This window comes from Prorops nasuta, unplaced genomic scaffold (assembly GCF_024137725.1).
Source record: "Prorops nasuta isolate Cenicafe-Biocafe unplaced genomic scaffold, Cenicafe_Pnas_1.2 PNAS00025, whole genome shotgun sequence".
NCBI classification, from domain to species: Eukaryota; Metazoa; Arthropoda; class Insecta; order Hymenoptera; family Bethylidae; genus Prorops; species Prorops nasuta.
In genome coordinates this window covers 3,439,449-3,457,797 of record NW_027116822.1, presented here as the reverse complement: position 1 = coordinate 3,457,797, position 18,349 = coordinate 3,439,449, and the positions used below count along the sequence as shown (strand labels likewise).

The 18,349-nt window shown below is 47.7% G+C and overlaps 1 protein-coding gene across 3 annotated transcripts in view; it reads left to right on the top strand.

Annotated features, from left to right (window-relative positions):
• The first annotated feature begins 4,899 nt into the window (after window positions 1-4,899).
• Window positions 4,900-18,349, top strand: part of LOC136782228 (uncharacterized) — a 28,999-nt gene continuing 15,549 nt past the window's right edge. The window contains exon 1 of one of the 3 annotated variants that reach the window (XM_066741505.1): window positions 4,900-5,973. In XM_066741505.1, coding sequence (XP_066597602.1) covers window positions 5,871-5,973 — 103 coding nt within the window. In that variant the 5' untranslated portion in view covers window positions 4,900-5,870. Of the gene's footprint in view, window positions 5,974-6,130; window positions 6,300-11,521; window positions 11,676-18,349 lie in introns of those variants that run through there. The other 2 variants (XM_066741506.1, XM_066741504.1) reach the window with 2 other exon arrangements.

The window sequence follows — 18,349 nt, the reverse complement described above, 5'->3', positions numbered from 1 at the left end:
TCTTCCCCCTCATCCTTTAACCCTGCAATCTTATGCTGTAGCCAGGTACTATTTGGTACCTCCATAGGTAAAAATCACTTTGTATCATAAACTATAGTACCGGTAGTTCGGAGCAAAGAGAGGAGAGAGAGAGAAGTGGCAGCTTTACCACGCGATGGTACATACTTAATGTGTAAACCTCGTTGGATAAAGAAGAGAACCGACTGTATCTGCATGCATAGGAAGAAATACTCGTATCTTCTCAATGGATATTTACCGCTACTTTTTCCTTAGTTTTAATCTCATCGGTGTACAAGAGAAAAACAATTTCCACTTTTTTCACGATAATAAACACAAACATTTACCACTCTCGCAGAATATGATTCCAGTGCCTTATCGCGTCATCCTTTTAGACAGTTACCGATAATGACTCTATCTTACAGGATGTTACAGAGTTTTCGCGATAATGCTTTTCAACGAAGCGTTTATCTCTCGAGAGACAAGGTTACGGTAGACCTGGCTAAACATCCTTAATGACCATTTTCTTTGAAAAATACGCCAAAGCTTCTCACTCGGAGTAATTAGCGATGGATTTTCGGAGAGATTTGATTTTATGGTGCACCTATATTACTGCGTTAAGAAGTCTGGCGCAAAGCGAGAACCTTATTACCGCAGGGGCTAAAACCGACCGAAAGGTCGTTCATAAAATTTCGGAGCTGTGCGGAAATTTGCTCGGCATCGTCCTGCAAAGTTGCCGGAGGAATTACGAGAATGGCTCTGTTTATCGCAGCCGAAGAACCCGAGTCACGAGGGAATAATCGAGTAGATTGGTGGTACTTTATGCGGAGAAAGCAACCCGAATGAATTACATTATTTATCTATCGGAATAAAAGTTGGCCATACACAATCTATGGAAGATTATTTACCTGCTCCTGCTATATTTATAATAGTATTTTCTCCGAAACGTTCGCAAGTTGATTTTAACGCCTAATTACAAGCGAGATGTTGCGGGCTGATAAATTCTCCAATAATTGCTACTAATCCTAGGAGAGAAAGTTGGTCTGGTTTTTAATTCGTCGATATATTGAAATTAAATTGCGCGGCTCGTGCCAATTCTCGGTATTCAAGAATGCAGCTAGCGTATAATCGCCGTGTGGACAGTGCGCGCAGTGATGTATATATATATATATATATAGTTTCGATCGAAGCGCATGAAATTGGCAAAAGCTATTTTTACGGGGGGAAAATCGGTCGTGTTCGGGTCCGAATGGGGATATATATCGGGCCGGAGCGATGTCGAAATGATTAATTAGCGCGTTGTAATCGATCCATGATGCAAAGCCGGCGTAACGAGACCACTCGGCTGCGCGTTTACGTATATACATATATATACGCCTTTAAGGTGCGGGTAAACTGCGCGTGGAGTGTGTGGAACGATCCCACTGCATGACCTATGGAACTTTTGAGTATAGACACGCCGTATAACCGCCCTACACCCGGAGAACGTGCTGGAGGATCAAGGTGAAACTCAAGGACTCTGTTTAGGAGGGCAAAAACAGGATGTGAACGTGCGCGAAAAATTCGCATCGCGATGAGCTCCACTCTATACACCACTCCGACATCGTCTTCCATCGATCGAGCAGTGTCAATAAGGTGCAGGATTATAAGGCAGGGCGCGAAATACACGGGCGGCGCGTTAACGCTCAACGCGCCGCATACCCGCACACCTTCAAAAGGTGAAAGTAAAAGTTGTCCGCCGGTGTTTCGACGTCGACACACCGCGGGCCGCGGCAGGGAAAAAACTCTCCCGCGTTCGGAATACACTCGCAGGCGGCCGCTCTTATCAAAGTCCCATGCAGTCTCGCGGGCCTCGCGCGCCTCGACCAGATTCCAACTTTTCGTCCACGTACGACATATCGTATTTATTTCCGCGCGTAACCTCGGAAACGTAACCTTTGCCTGAGAAAGGATGATTGTCGGGAGAGAATGGAAAGCCAGGCGAAACGAGGATAGGCGCGCGGCGTCAAATTATATTGATTATTGTTTGTGAAAAAATTCGGAGATCTCTTCCTGTACAAGCTAAGCTGCGCACGACGTACTATTCTCTCGAATCTATCGAAGCATTCGAGTGTTGGCGCGTGCAGTACTACACACATCTATCGTGTTTAGCGATCACCCCCGTTAGTTATCGAAATGTCAAGTCCAGCTCCCGCCCTGCAGCTCGTGCCTGCAGCCTTTCCACTTGGCGTGTGTGTTGTTGCGTACACCGTATACCCATCGTCGTACGCCTCGTCGCTCGGCCGAACAACGAGGAATGTTGCTTTCTTGCCGTCCATTCCTCGCAGGTGTGCAAATAATCGCGCGGCGATCGCTGCGAAATAGTCCAGCCGCAGCCACGACCGGCCAACTTAATTTTATTATATGTTTATTTTGCCTCGGTACATAAATCTCTCCCCATTTATACAGAATTTCCCAGTAAAGACGGTGAGTGAGCAAGAAAAAGAGACGAGTTCTCCATATAGCGAAGTTGCGGCTATATGTGCGTGCAGATGGACGTCTCTCGACGGTTATTTTTAATCACTTTTGGTCCTCCCATCGCGCGACGGAGAAGATATATTTTTCTCTGAAATTTCTCACCCTGGAGCGAAGGACGGATCGACGCGGACAACACACCGCGCGTCGTTTTACGGTGTTTAGCGGCTCTAAAAGTGTTTCGTGTCTCGGTCGTGAGTATATATATATATATAGGCCTGCATGGGAGTTGTTTGGGACTCTCGTCGCTCCATTGTTGGAACGGATGCGGAGGGCATGTCAACGTTTAGTTACCTATATATATATATATATATGTTGAGCGACGTAGCTGCGCGGCATTGAGACTATCGGCATAGATGGGTGGCGTCCGATATTATCGATTATAGTCCGCACGGCTCGGCATGCATCATTGCCCGCGCGCATCGATTACTTTCGAAAGAATCGTTAATAGAGTCGCGCGCGCGCGCGCGCGCGCTCGCTCGCGAGGCTCGTCGATTCGCGCTGTTGCATCAATCGCGAGGTTTGCGAAACGTTCTGGGAACGTACCAGGAACGTTCGAAGAAGGCAGAGAGTCGTCGTAGAGCTCGTACACGTACGCGAGGTGGCTAGATTACCGGATGATCCGTCGATGCGGCAAGGAGAAATAAATCAGCCTCTTTGTGTCCCATGATAATCTCAACGGTAAACAGTCCGAAGACTCTGTCTGCGCCGTCTATAAAAAACGATTCAACGGTCCTTTAGCGCGATCGAGATCCTATTTTTTCACCTGGCCCTATATAGTAAAGCTATATAGGAGCCGAGCTGCGACGAGACATAGGACGGTGAGAGGTCCCATATAAAATCGTCTTTTTCCCCCAGCGGAGGACTCTTCCCGAATCTCGAATCCCGATTCCCGACGACAATGCCAAGAAGCTGCTAATATGTCGACGCGCCACCAACATCGAAGAGTCGCATCGTTCTATCTCTCCTCCGTGTAAATATATATACGCTGCACTGTCGCATATACCGCGTGTGTGCCAGTGTATGTTGCTGCTTGCTACCGTGGCATGTGACGAGAGAGTCATTGGGTGGGGAGAAGACTACGCCCCGTGACAGTTTCCGGACTTTATAGCGTTTCGCACAGAGGTTATAAAAGCTGCGCCCGTATAATGTTGCCTGCAACGGGAGGACTCTATACGAATACTTTGTGTATATATATTATACGCTTTGTAGCCGAGCCGAAGACCCCTCGTGAATTCTGCACTCTTCCATATTTTCCTTGCGGACCGTCGACATTTATTTGGCAAGCTTAAAAAACCACGAGGCAATACTCTAGCGAAATCAGGTAAAAATCAGAGTAGATGGTTGTTCATTGGGTAAACGTTGTTGTAGTTGCTGTAAAATGAGTCAGAGAGGAAGTATATAGCGATCTTATAAACTTGTCTCACTTCTCTCTCTCTCTCTCTCCCTCTCTCAATATACATACATAGTATATGTATATACTAATAAACGACAGTATCATTCATACAAATGGAGTGTAACGTAACTCCAAGGTTTTCAGCTGTTCGGTTTGACCAGCAATTACCTCGCTTTTCCCACTGCCACTGGATTACGATTCAGTGAAAGTGTGTCACCACATTTTAATTTTACTTTATCCTCGTGGATCTCGCTCTACATGAATATACATTGCTCGCGCGCGTTCCCCGTTATTCTTTCCCTCTTTGCGCAGTAGCCCGGTGCAAATGTGCATGCTGCGTTTTTGGTTAAATCTATGGCACATATAGCTATACCGCAAGGGGAGAGAAGCGAAAGAGTCATTTGTTTGGCAAAAGGGTGGGGTATCGTTCGTTCGAGAGATACACGCGAAACGACACGTGATTAATCGAACGGAAAGCTTGGCCCATCAATGACAAGGGTTGCGTGTAAATATGGTTAAACAGCCATTTGTGTTAGGATCTTACTTCTATCGACTGCTATGCGCGCGGGCCAACGGTAAAAGCACCGCTTATTTGCCAGGAGAAAAAAAAAGAATCAAAAGAAGAAAAGTTCACTCGAGGCGAAATTGGAGTCGAGGAATTTTTAGAGGTTCCGAGATAGTAGCACAATAATTTTCAAGTGGTACAGATTAAGATGATGGAAGGTTGTTATCGAGGATGCTGCGGGGATTTGAGAAGCCAAGTAAGTAGCTAGATTGAAAAAAGGTTCGAGAGACAGAGGGTAGATACGGAGTAGAGAGAGAGAGAGAGAGAGACGACAAGTGTACGAGAAGCAGGAGAGAGTGAGCGAGGGATAATAAAGTGGAGAGGCCGGAGAGTGGAAGGGATAGCTGGTTGCGCGCGGAGAGGGGAGAGCACGATGCATTCTCCCGACTCTGTCAGTCAGTTCAGTCGCTCGCTGGCAGCACGCGCGCCACACTGGAGCTGCGAGACGATCGCGTCGATTCGCTCTTTCATCGATCATTAAATCACCGTGCGACGTGTGTTTCAGACTCTCTCTCTCTCCCTCTCTCTCCCCCCCCCCCCTCTTTGCCCCGGCTGCGCCAATTGACCCGCCTCGACGAGCGTAAACGCACATTGGGACTGATACTAAGGGGGGTGGGGGGTTCTCCAATCGCACCAACCAGTGAAAACAGCGTCCCTTTACTTTGTCCTATCGAGGGGGAGAGAGAAGGCGCCCTGAAAAGTCGAAAAAACATTTTCCACGCCACCTGCTGCTCCACAACGAGTTTTTCACACGGGGAGCCAGCCTTAACTTTCTCAATGGACGTGAACGGAGCGCCGAGCTTTTCCTCGAACGCTCGCCACGTGGATCCTTGACACGCGTTGAGAATGTACATGGAAGAAAATTCGGTGCTACGTGTTTGTGTGTTTGGGGAACCGGAGTAGAAAATATATAAGGAGCGAGAGAGGAAATTGTCCCGATAATAATATAATCGCGAGTGATCGGCCGTGATCGGGGAAGATCGGCGAATTCTACGAGTGACCGTGTACAACGAGAGGAGATGGTGGGGGTATGAGACTGATCGAGCGCAATCGGTCTGTGCCGAGTGTTGTGATAGCGCCAGTGAGGAGAGAAAAGCTCAAAGTGACACGCGTTGCTCGTGGCAATAAAGCGCAGCTGCCGCCGCTCGTCCACTAATTAATTTTCGGTCCCATCGCAACCCCCCCCCCCCCTCTCCCCTCTGCATCGTCATATTGATGCCACTCTCTCCCTTCCTCCCCCCCCTCTCTCTCTCTCTCTCTCTGCAACGAACGCGCGCGCGTCCACGTGTGCGCGCGCTCGCTCCAATCACGAGATGTACACCACCGCGTGCTGTGATCAAGTGCGGCCTGTGACGAGATGATAGATCCAATTAAATTAAGACTCAACGAGTAGCCAGGATGATGATGGCACCGCAGGTGGTGGGCGTTCTGCTCAAGAAACCCGGCCAGCAAAATCATCCGAGAATACCGCCTCTCGATCCGCAAGAGATTAAAATCAGGGGTGAGTATTCGTCCATCTCTATCGTGCGTGTATACCTACTCGCGCTGTGAAATTGAATCTCAAAATTCGGCTGCAGCCTGCGTGTCGAAGTGAAGGAAAAACTCGTTGCTCGCTGTCCAACGAAACGACGCTTATATCCGGCTACGGAAACTCGGTGTATATATATATATATATATATAGAGAGAGAGAGAGAGACAGAGAGTTGACTTTATACCTGGAGTACCTACCGGACAATCGCTCTAAATAAGCAGACCGAACGTTGTCGCAATATTTCTACAGGCTTCTAGCGGGTAATTAATGAGACCAGTATTCCACCGAGTCTCTGTGTATGTATACAGACTATAAGAACGCGCGTATAAACACGATATAATTAAGGGCAAAATTGTGGAAGAATATTTTAACGTATATACACAAGACAATCCTAGCAAAGTTTACACACACGAGACGTTATTGATACTGTGACTCACCGGACGATATTCTTATACAAATACGATAATATAATACTACATCGAGTGTTATACATGCGTTATCGATGAACGCGAAGGTCCCGCTTCTCCTCGCGCAGAGTCTCGTTAATGGGTAGCCGTTCCATTTGAGAAGAGTAATCGTTTCACAAGTTGCAATTAACGTTCCGTCACCTTTGCGCTGCTCCGGATTCGCTTCGCTCCGGCTCATTTATTTCGAGCTTGTCAATGAAAAATTTACGTAAGAGAGCCTATCGATCGTGCGAGAAGGTATATCTCTGCATAGGAGGCTCTTGCTTGGATGTAGGTATATATTCTTCTCAGGGTCCTCCGTGCTTGCCGTGTGTTCATAGCCAGGATTGACAGTTGGTGCTCGTAATCCGGTATCTGGGCTAGCGCGTTCTTTGTAACGGGACACTTTTACGCGCTTGTTTACAGGAGCAATACGTGGCGGGTGGAGGAGAGCAAAGGCTAAAACGGGCGTGGGCCTTACACCTCTCTCCGATTGTAGTATATACGGACATGTAGCGACCCTGAGAGGCTGGCGAACGCGCACGCAGCGGCGCGCCGTCGGTTCAATGTCAGGGTTAAAAAGAAAAAGTTTTTATCCTATAGGGGGGGGGGGGGGGGGGGCAGTTTACTGGACAGAGTGACGCAGCAGGTGAATAGTTCGACCTTCGGTCCTACACACCTACGCTATATATGTACAACTTTCCACTTGATCTGGCGCTAAAAAGCGATCCAGTTGGAAACTCCAAGGACAAAATTTGCAAAGCCCTCGGTGAGAAAGTTTAGCTCGCTCGCTTCAACGAACCCAGACGGCTTCGGTGAAAAAAAAGTGTTTTCCACGGCAAAGTATCACGATTACTGCTCGTTCATTATTGCGCTTCTTCGAGGGTCATTAGCTACCGGGTATTAAACGCGTATCTAGAAAGCCGCGAGAAAGCGCGGCAGCGTCCGTGTATTTCTCGTTTGACGCCGACTCGGAGAGTTCCCTATGTATATCTGAAAATTGCATTGTCGAAGAAGCGATAAAAGGAGGGGGAGCGAGAAAGCTGGGAATAAATGGTTGAATTTTACGACGCGTCGAATTTTCGGGAGTGATGCACCGCGACTGCACTATATATATATATATATAACATTGAGAGTCTCATATAGTCGTAAAGGTTCTTTCTTCGCCGTGCACATACACATACATGTATATATATAAGAGAGGCAGTAAATGGAAAAAGACGCGTGGCTGGGGGCTACGTATATATATAGGAAGGACAGATTTTCATGAAACGCGAGTCCCGCTCATACATACTGCACGTATAAAGGAACCTTTGTGAGTGGCCGGAGCCCGTAAATAGCCAATATGGGTCCCCCGAGTGCGCTGCGACGAGTCAAGAGATACACTGCGAATAGCGAGATGCGCGAGGTTTCGCACCTCGCTCGAAAAAAACCGGCTCCTCTCCTCACCTATTCTCTTCAGAATTCCGTTTCGAAAGTTTTCAAAACGAGAAATTCTGAATATCTCGCGCGCGCTGCTTTGCTCGCGCTATAATGTACATATATATATATATAGACGAGAGAGGGCAACGAATCAAACACGCTCCACAAGTGCCATTGAGAGAAACTCGACGTAGAGCAGCAGGGATTAAGATGCGTGTGGCTAGATAATGCGTGAACCCTGGTCGGTCGCGATCGTATCTCTCGTATATATTCTCCGGACACGGCGAGCTTTGATTCGCGTCGAATTTTTCGACCGGAGGGGCAAAGGGGCATTACAGCAGGGCTAGACGTAATCCTTTAAATAGCCCTTTCAATAGACCGAATATTTCCTGCGCGCGCGAGAGAGACTGTACAGCGGAAATCGTAAATCTCTCGTTTTTGCGTCAACCCTGAGCCCCACGAAACTCTTATAAAAACCATTCGCTCCGATCTTAATTCTGTTATATATATAATAATCCTCCATTCACGCGTTTCTTCGTGAAAAAGGGCCTTCTTTCGTTCGCTTGGAACATCGTGACCACAGAGCAGGTTCTATCCAAGTCGCGCGAACGGAGCTTATGTACTCCTATTTAGGATCGGATCGAGCGGCGTGGCGCAGAGTTTTGCCTTTCACTGTGTAAACACTCGCGCCGCGCGCTCTTCTTTCGCGCGTATTCGGCATTCGAGAGACCGACCTGTCGTGCCATTTACCATTTACGTCTTTAATCGTTGCGTTCGTCTCGTTCGATCCATTCAAATTCTTTTCTACTCTTTTTCTTTGCGTCCAATCACCAGCGAGAAGAGATTCCAAAACCTCCGGCTCTCCTCACGATCCCTCGGTGCAACGCAGAATTTTCGGAGAAACACTCGCTGCATCCGTGAAAATTCTGCGCAACTCGTTTCATCGATGGAATCTCGGCGATAGATCGATCCCGAATCGATCGTTCCGATTGCGCGGCAAACGCCAGGGTTTCTCCCCAGAGAAATCTCTCTGTTAAAAATAAAACTTTGCTCTATGGATTTTTTTGCAAGAGCCTCTTAACCTTAAATCATGCTACTCGTCAACCCGCTCGATCACGATTCGCCTTAATTTATACGTCGTCGATTGATAGCTAATCAGCCGGTCTATAATAACAGATAAATTAACTCACTCGCACGCTATTCATTATACCAATTTATCTCGACCGAGCATCTTTATTAAATTCGAATTCTTCCCTATACATCGATCTGGATGATTAAATTTTTCGTAATTCCTGTATTAATCGCTCGTAGATCGTCCGTCGTAAGGATTAAAAATTCATGCGAGAATAATCGATGAGCGCGAAACAAAAGGTTTCGACGCGTCGAAGAATCGAGGAGCGAGAACGTTCCGAAGGTTTTTATTTGCGTTATCGGAATGAGCTTCACGTAAGACTTATAAGCAATCGAGTACACGGGTTGTATATGTACGACCGTTGAATCTCAACGTTCCACACACACACACATATATATATTCGTACATTGCACAACTGTGTAAGAGCGCACGCACACACGCAGAGAAGGCTGCTATCTGCTTGCACCGTACACTCCTTATCACGGTGACGATAAAACATCCGGAGTTATTCAACGGTTTTTCGAACTCTCCTTCGCTATAGAACATTTGTCTATTATTACTACAACTTTCACGGATTCGTAAAAAAAGTGCCCGTTGGATTCGAGCAACCGCCCCACACACAGTCGATTTTTCCACTCATTGAGAAATCGACTGAGTCATGAACGCTCGCTAATTAACTATATATATATACTATACCAGTGTACATATAATATATACCATGTAGAATATATATATATATATAAACCGAGAGCGTTTCAGTGGAATGAGTCATTGGATCCTTATCACGACTGATCTAATAATTTTTTTCGCTGTATCATTTAACGGCTGAACACGCAACAATTTAATTGGCAGGATTGACCTTTCGATGAATTTTCTATACACCGAGGGATATATAAGTGTACTCTCGCTTGGCGTGGCTATAGCTCGGCAAATCGATCCTCGTGCGGATAGAGAAGAGACTCTGATCAGCCGTTGCTATTTTCTCCTTGTCAACGACGCGCTTCCTCCGTCTCTCCCCTCGAGCCGCATTTTTCCGATCCGTTCCTCGTGCTATGTCAATGTGTGTGTGTGTGTGTGTGTGCGAGTACTTGAGGAGATTTCCTTGACAACCAGTCGTACGAGGAAAAAGTTGTTGTGAAAATTGTCTCTATCGATATATATATATATATATATATACATCAGTTTGAAAGAGCAAAATTGAATTTCTAGATTGGAAGTTGAACGAGATCTCTTATCATCTTGTCTCTCGAGGCTATATCTGGTATTTTTTTTCTAGAAATTCTCTCTGCACTGTTTAGGACACGAGGCGTTGCGATTAAGCAGCGAGCAAGTTGGCACGTTTCGAGTGGCTCGTTTCGTCGTTCGCAGCACAGAGGCCACTCGTGCGTTGCGTCGAGCAGGACGTCTCGTCTCCCCCTCCCTTCCCCCCATCCTTTCCTCTCCCATCTGAAATTCGCAGAGTCCAAGGGGGAGGGGGAATAGATTATATTTAGCGGATGATGTCAGCTGGTGCGAGGGTGGAGCAAAACGATAAGGGAAATAGAATTGTGCTACGTCGTCGTTGTCGTCGTCGTCGTCGTCGTTGTTCCATGCCGCAGATAAAAGCCCGTTGTGTTAACGAGAGAGCCAGGAAAATTTACAGAATTATTTACGTTACTCCGCCGGGACTGTAAAAAGATCTGCAGTATAAGCGTGATAATGTTTTATCTATCCTTGGCTATAATAATCCATTCTATTTATGCTTTATACAAACCGTATTTGATCGAGCCGTCGTTTACGAGAGAATTATAGAGGCTCCTATAAAAAGTTGCAGCGTTTTTCAATAATAAAGTGTATATATATATATATATATAAATATAGATAGAAAAAAAGTTTTTTGGAAAACTGCGAGTCGAGAATCTTTTTAAAACGGATAGTATAGCGACAGTTGTCGAGGAATCGCGTGGTCGACGGGTGCAGTGACATACGCGGGACACGTCGAAGGCATCTGCGCTTGGCACAAATGCCAGTAGGCTCGCGCAGAGCGGGCTAATTAAAAAAGTGCCGAAAGAAATTCGGCACGACGACCGCGCTCCAAAAGTCGTGGTGTTTAGCGCCGAAAGAGATCGGTGGGGCGATATGGCAAACGGTGGTGGTGGTGTGGTGTCGGTGGAAGCGGGGCGGCAACAGGAAAAAGGGGCAATGAAAGGAGAGAGGAGGGAAGGGGTGGGGGTAGAGAGAGAGAGAGAGAGAGAGAGAGACCGGCAAGAACAGCTGACCGGCACGTTTCTCCAGAGCCGAGCGAGCGATTCTGTATTTGAAACGAGGAAGGAGTATAAACAGAGAAAAGAGTGAATGATGGAGCGAGAGAGAAAGAGAGAGAGAGAGAGGGAAGGAGGGAGGTGGGCAAGAGTCTGTTGAAGGAAGAGAGGAGGAAGGAGAAAATGAGGCGGACAGTCGGGTAGGCAGGCAGGCAAGCGAGCGAGCAGCGAACTGGCAGCTGAACAAGGAGAGAGAGAGAGAGAGAGAGAGAGAGAGAGAGAGAGAGAGAGAGAAATGTGCCGGTAGGTTGGCAATGGGTCGAAGGAGGATGGCTGAATTAAACGGTCGGCGGAGGAGAGTGAGAGAGATGGACGATGTAGGGGTCGAGAGAAAGGACGAGGAAAGTGCGAGCGAGAGGGAAGGAAAACAAGGTGGAGGAGAAGAGAGACTCTATATAAATATATATGTGTGTGCTTGTAATAGTGGGAGAGAGAAGGAGAGAGACAACGTATAGTCACAGTGGTATTCTTGGAGAAAGATTTCTCGAAGGAGAAGTGGGAGAAGGACGCAGACAGGTCAGGGCGTTGCACCGTTTGCTGTGACCCAGTGTCCCCCACTGCTACATGCATATATACTACTTCTTCGACTCGCTCCTGCTATCTTTATCCCGCGAAGGAGAGGGATTATCTTCCTGTCTCTCGAGGACCATCAAGGACTCCGATAAATATATCCGCTGTCCGTATTATATATATTCCGATCCCCCTTCCCCCGTCAAGTTAATTTTGTAACAGCTATACACTTTTCCCTCCAACGATTGGCAATGCACGTTTCACCTTCGTGTGTATACAAGCTCAAGCGTGTTTTTTTACAGAATCACCGCAGTACCACAGACACGTGGTCGTCCTTGAGATTATTTCAGACTACGGCCAATATCGATCAAACAAGCGACAGCCATTTCCCTGTTCTTCGTCTATATGTATATATATATATATATATATATGTATATAGTAAATGTTAACCTCGTGGATTACAGAAAAAAATTGCTCTTCTATACCGATCCTCCGTCGTACATGCGAAACGATGCCATTGAGAAGGTTCGATAATCATGAACGGTTAACGACGAGTCGAGCACGGGCACGAATGTCTTTTCAAACAATTTCGCGAATCGCTTTCGCCTCGCTGGAAAACATTGCAAAACGCGGAAGACCGAGTGCATCGTATATATATATATATATATATAATATAGCGTACACTTATCAGCAAAATATTCTCAAGTAGAAACGCGATACAGTTTTCTTTCACTCGAGTTACATAGCCATCGAGCGACTGGCGAAAATATCGCTTAATCAGAGACTATTATGTACAGTTTAATAAGAGTCATACGTACATGCATGTATGTACGTAGGTGCGCATTTTTCTTCGGACTGTACACCAAAGGAGATTTTTAAAGAAGCGCGTGTACGCTCGGTAGGTCCGAAAGAAGAGATAATTGGTTAGAATTTGAGATAATTCCCGATGCGGAGGTTCTATGAAAGGCGTACGTATACGTATATACACACACGTATGCACGGTGCTCCAACCGCACCGACAATAGGCCTCGTATCCGCCCCCACCCCATTTGCCGGTTATTTCAGCGAGGCCAGACTTTTTGTGGGTTAACTAGCCGAGCATTCCGCTACACGTTCGAAGATAAGTGGAACGCTGCGGGCCCACACGTACGCGCGCTAAACTGCCGGGCGGGCACTCGTGTGTCGGTGTGTGGATCCCCCTCCCCCCTCCTTAGTTCACTTCCTACGTACGGTTTCTAGCGCGCAGCGCGTTAGTAGCCGCGTATGTACTACGCGGAGAGTAACCGTTTCTACTGTTTCCTGCCACCACCACTGACTCGATGGCCACGCGTGTGCACGGCGCTAGTGTTTACCGTGCTCACCTCTACGCGTTCCAAGCGCGCAACCGCGATGCGACCGTCAGATTCGAATTTTCAGCCGCGTGCAAAAGAGGAGCGCGCGCGTCTCGTGTAAAAACCTCTGTGTGCGATTGCTCAGAGTGCACAGCACGCGCTCCGAGTTTGCTCGGCTGATAACGGAACCGCGTGCAGATTCCATTCGACCTTATCGCTCGACATTGTTTCGGACAGTGTGCCAACTGATTAAAGCCTCGGCGATGCGTCCTCCATATACGCATGTGCCAAGGGATCTCGTTATTTTCCTATAGAATTCGATGTGCAACGACGTCACGGCTCGATGCGTTCTTCTCGATCCATCCAACTGGATGGCGCCTGGGTGCTCGATACCGATAAACTACGTCGCTCCTTATTACTATTACGCTAATCTCTCGACGCAGTCTTCGGCAGATCCGTGACGAGTCCACACGCGCGTATCTTACCAATACACCGATTTTTTCCGCGATCGGGTTTCTCGGGCATTTGCGAGAGGGGAAAAATCGGTGAACACGTGGGAAAGCTAAGGGTTGGCGAAGAGAGAGGCCGTCCGACTGGAGAGACGCGAGGAGAGTCGTATATGTACGTACGGACGGACGGACGGACGGAGTACGCGGCAGTTGCTGCATGCGAGACTGTCAAAATAAATGGCGACCGTGGTCGGAAGCTCTCGGAAGTGGACTCACCCTCCTCGCCCCATCTCCGTCCCACCGACAGTTCGAATCTTCTTTTCGAGAACCAGAACGAACGCGCCGCCGTTGCCGGGAGAACTGGTCCGTTGGATGAAAAATCCGAGAGCCTCGCAGCCTGAGAGAGGATCGGCGAAATCGAGTGCAAACCGGTGAATAATTGCTCCACTCTCTCTCTCTCTCTCTCTCTCTCTCTCCCTCTCTCTCCACCGAATATCCGCTCTCCGAAATAAGCCGCTGCACTTTTCCTATTTTCCTCGCATCAATGTCCAACAGTTTAGCTTATTATTTACGCTCGAGAGGGAGAAACGAGCTTCCGGCCGGAGGATCCTGGCCGTTCCCCGATTGACGAACCGCTCGTCGCGAAGATTCAAGTTGAGGAATTTTCGGAAAACCATGTGGAAGAGGTTTGAAGCCTCGTGCAGAGTCATCCCCTCCATGGGAAGGCTTTTAATCGCGTGAATTGTATAATCGAGTAGCGCGACAATGCATGCGGTCCTCCCGCTGCTGATGACGAGGGGAATTTGCGGCTGCGGTAAAAATGTCCGTGGCTATATATATATATATATATATATATATATGCACGGGCTGTAGCCAATGGGCTGGAAAAATAGCGAGATTCGTAGGCTCCTCGCGCCCCTGGAAATCCAATTTTCTCCGCGGGTTTCTCTCTTTGCATTTCCTCTTTTTTCTTCTCCCCCTCGCCCTCCCCCCCGAAGCCCGATGCCTGTAAGGGGTGTAACTCGATGCGGGGATTAAGTCGCAGCCACCTAATTGAACCCCGAGCTCGGCGACCGTTACACGCCTCTGGGGTGAGCGGTATATAGGCTTTTCATCCCCGAAGCATACTTTAACTTCGATGCGTCAAAACAATGGACGCTGAAAAAATTAACGTCGAGCCAATTTGATTTTTCTGTGCCACCAACAATGCTGCGGAGCGAGTCGGAGCTTTCCGAAGAAAGCTTCTTTTGTATCGTTCAATAAGCTCTCGTCCCCACCCTTCTCTTTCCTAGAGCAGACTATCATTTTGATACATATATACATATATATGTATGTATTAGGTACCTATGCGGTATAGCATTGCTTTTATCCTAAAATAACAGAAAAAAAGTTCTCACGCACTTATTGGCCTGTCGCGTACGCAGAGAGGAGAATTCGTGATTCCGGGATGACGTGGGCGTGCATATATATATATATATATATAGATATGATTTCCGATGGCATAAAAGGAACGGGCCAGGTATATATCCAAAATTGAAGAGAGCCACGCGACGAGAGGGTTAACGCTCGACCTTTCTTCCGCCTGGGAGCCCGAGTTTCCATCTGCCACTGCGACGACGATTACACTCCGAGCCTCTATTTGCCTTTCGAGATTGAGGATAAAACGTGTGGCGCGATTTCATTACGGGTCCTGGCCGGAAAGGAATAAACTTCATTATTTGAGGAGTCTGTTCCACTGTTTCCTTAGGTGTCACTATATCTCTCTTACACCACCGACGCGCGTGCACGAGTCTACGCCAGTAGGGAATTAATTAATTCAATAGTTTCTTCAAGATAAAATTCATTGGGTGAGATTAGAATGCAGCGTAAATACGGTACAAGTGCGAAGGGGTGAATGGGATTATGGAATGATATCGAAGAAAGTGGGATAAATTTGATTGGAAGGATAGGAAGGTTGATTTCCCTTCGGATGCAATTAATTTGAGGAAGGAAGATCCAGAGTTGGAAAGCTGGCAGTATAGTTGTTGCCTCTCGGAGTGAGAAGGGGACGACGAAATCTGCGTATTGGTAGCGTTTGTGCATGCATATAGGGGCAGCTGTATGGGGCTTGTCACGAAAAATCGGTCGACTATGTTATCTCGATCGGAGAGAGACCCCAGCAATTGAGTCGTCAGTGCTGGTGATCGGGTTAAAGGCAGGGAGCTGCGGAGGGGGTAGTGTATACAACGCGCGCACACACACAGACTCTCTCTCTCTCTCTCTCTCTGTCTCTGGTACACGGGCTCTGCACAGGGACTCGCCATTGTGGTGTTGCAACGGAAAGTGAAAAGCGACGTCTAGCAGTCCCCGATAGGATCGGCAGATCCTGGGGAACTCTCACTGTCAATGATGGCCATTACGAAAGCCATTGTCAAACGATGACATTTCCCAAGCATCGACGCGCAAATTCCATTTTTTACATCTTAAGAACGCACGGTCAGTCTTCCAACCGGTTGACATTTTTTCTTTTGTTTTTTATATCGGTGTATACGTGCGCGTCTGTGGGTTTTGGCAGCTCGAAGACGGGGAGGAGGAGAGGAGGAGAAAAGGTAAAAAATTGTTGATCCACACAATTGCCGAGTGGAGACCGCAAAGGTAACGCGCGTGTGGAAGTGGCTAGTGTGCGTGCGTGCGAGAGCGAGAGAGAGAGAGAGAGAGAGAACGGGACACAAAACCCCGGTGAACCGCAGGGTGGACGAGAGGGAAAGCGGTAGTTGGAAGAAAAGACGACAAAGGGCACGTTTGGTTTTATTCCCGAATAAGTAAACACGCGCCCGGTCCCCTTCCGGGCGCGAAACTTTTTAATCTTGCTGGACAGGCCAATAAGACACTTACTCGGGTCAGCTGTTGGCGGTGGAAGGAGGGACTGGGGGGGGGGGGGGGGGAGATCGAGGAAGGTACAACCGGTCCTACACGATATTTACCGCCAGACACGTACCAATTCGATCTTCGCATCGGAGAGTCGATCCCGTCGAGCACGAGGAACCTCGCCGCTCGCTCCTATATATATGCGCGTGTATTTACTCAAGCTCCACGATATTCTCTCCCGCCGAGGCTCGAGAGACCCGCAACGACGCTCTCGCCGTGCTTGCCAAGTAAATCAGGTTTCGATTTTTCGTCCTTTCCAGTTTTCCAGCTCTCTCGCTGGAGCTCTCCAAGGTCACGGGAAAGATCGCGCGCGAGCGCTTCGGTGAACCAGCCAGTCGGAGAATCTGTACGAAGCGAGCCCTCGAAACAATAGGAACAAACAGAGAAACGCGTAGTTGGAATAATCTAGAATGGAGAGAATATGTGTGGAGAGGAGCGAGGTGAGGTGAGGCGAAGGAAGAGGAGAGAACGTGTCGGTTATATAGAATTGCGAGGGCTCTCATTTGTATAATTTATGTTTACTTGGTGGTGCGGCCAAGGGGGAGGGACGCGCAAGAGTTTAGGGGAGGGGGGGGGGGGGGGTAGAGATATAGGTCCTCGAGAAGGTTCAGCAGGGTTGGAAAAACGAATCAGGTTCTGCTCTCTCGCGCCCGTTTTGGGTCCAGGCGACAGAAAACCATAATCACCGACAAAAGCCCCCCAGGAACCCTTTCTCACGCGACACCTTGTCGTCTTCTCTCTTCCGAGGATCCTTTCAGGAGCCCCCCGCTGGCCGGTAGCTTCCATTTTTGCACTTTCCTTCGAATTTATGATAATACCGGATTACCTGCGCAAAGGCTGACCTCGATTATGCATAAACTACCACTCGAGGAGTATATCTATTCTCCACTGTTTCTCCTCTACCGGCCGCCTCGAATTTCGAAAGTTTTACGAGATCCATTTGGTCGAGCCCCGCTATACGTACTCGTAGCTCTTCGATCCTTTGAGATTTCATGCTTCACCCTTGCAATGCAGTGTATATATATATATATATATACCATAACGATAATATCCAATTTAGGAGCAATCTTTCTTATATATATAGTAGTTAGGGAGGAGGAGAGAAGGAGCTAGGCGTGAAAAATTGCCAAATGGAAAATCCGTTTAGGATTTTCTTTGACGCGAGAGAGAAGCGATAGGAGATGAGAAAAGGAGGCTCGTCTTACAAAAAAAAAAAAAAAGCTCGTAAATCAGTGGACAGCCGGTCGAAAGGGTTGTGCGATTCGAGTCGAATTTCGTGGAATTACGGGGCCCAGTCGGATGAGGGGGGGAGGTAGGGGTGAAGGGAACCCCTGGTGTACCGTTACAAAATTATGGCAACAAGGTGTCAGGACCCTGTCGCTCGATATTTTCGTACTGCTAGGACGTAGTTGTAAGGTTAATTTCGCGCCGGTTTGCTCGCCCGGTATATATATATATATATATATGTATACAAGAGGGATGCTCTCGAGAGTTTTGATAAATCTTTATTTAACTACAATGGCCAACACCCTTGTACTCTCCTTCCAATGAAATCCTCTGGCAAATTATTGCCTATTCGGTAAATTTCTTAATACCCAATTTCGATCTCGTCCCCCTCTATTTTTTATTTCTCTCAGCGGCACTGGAGAAATTACCGAGCGAGAGAGTGGTAAACTTACGCGATAAGAACGCTCGCGTTCTACGTTGAATTATTATACGCGAGCGGCAGTACTTTGACCCCAAGAATTTGCATCGACTCGTGCAAATCGAGGGGGCAGCAATTATGCCTCCTATAGAACAGTAACCACCCACCGATTAAAAAAGCAGTGGTTCATTCTTGCGCAGCTAC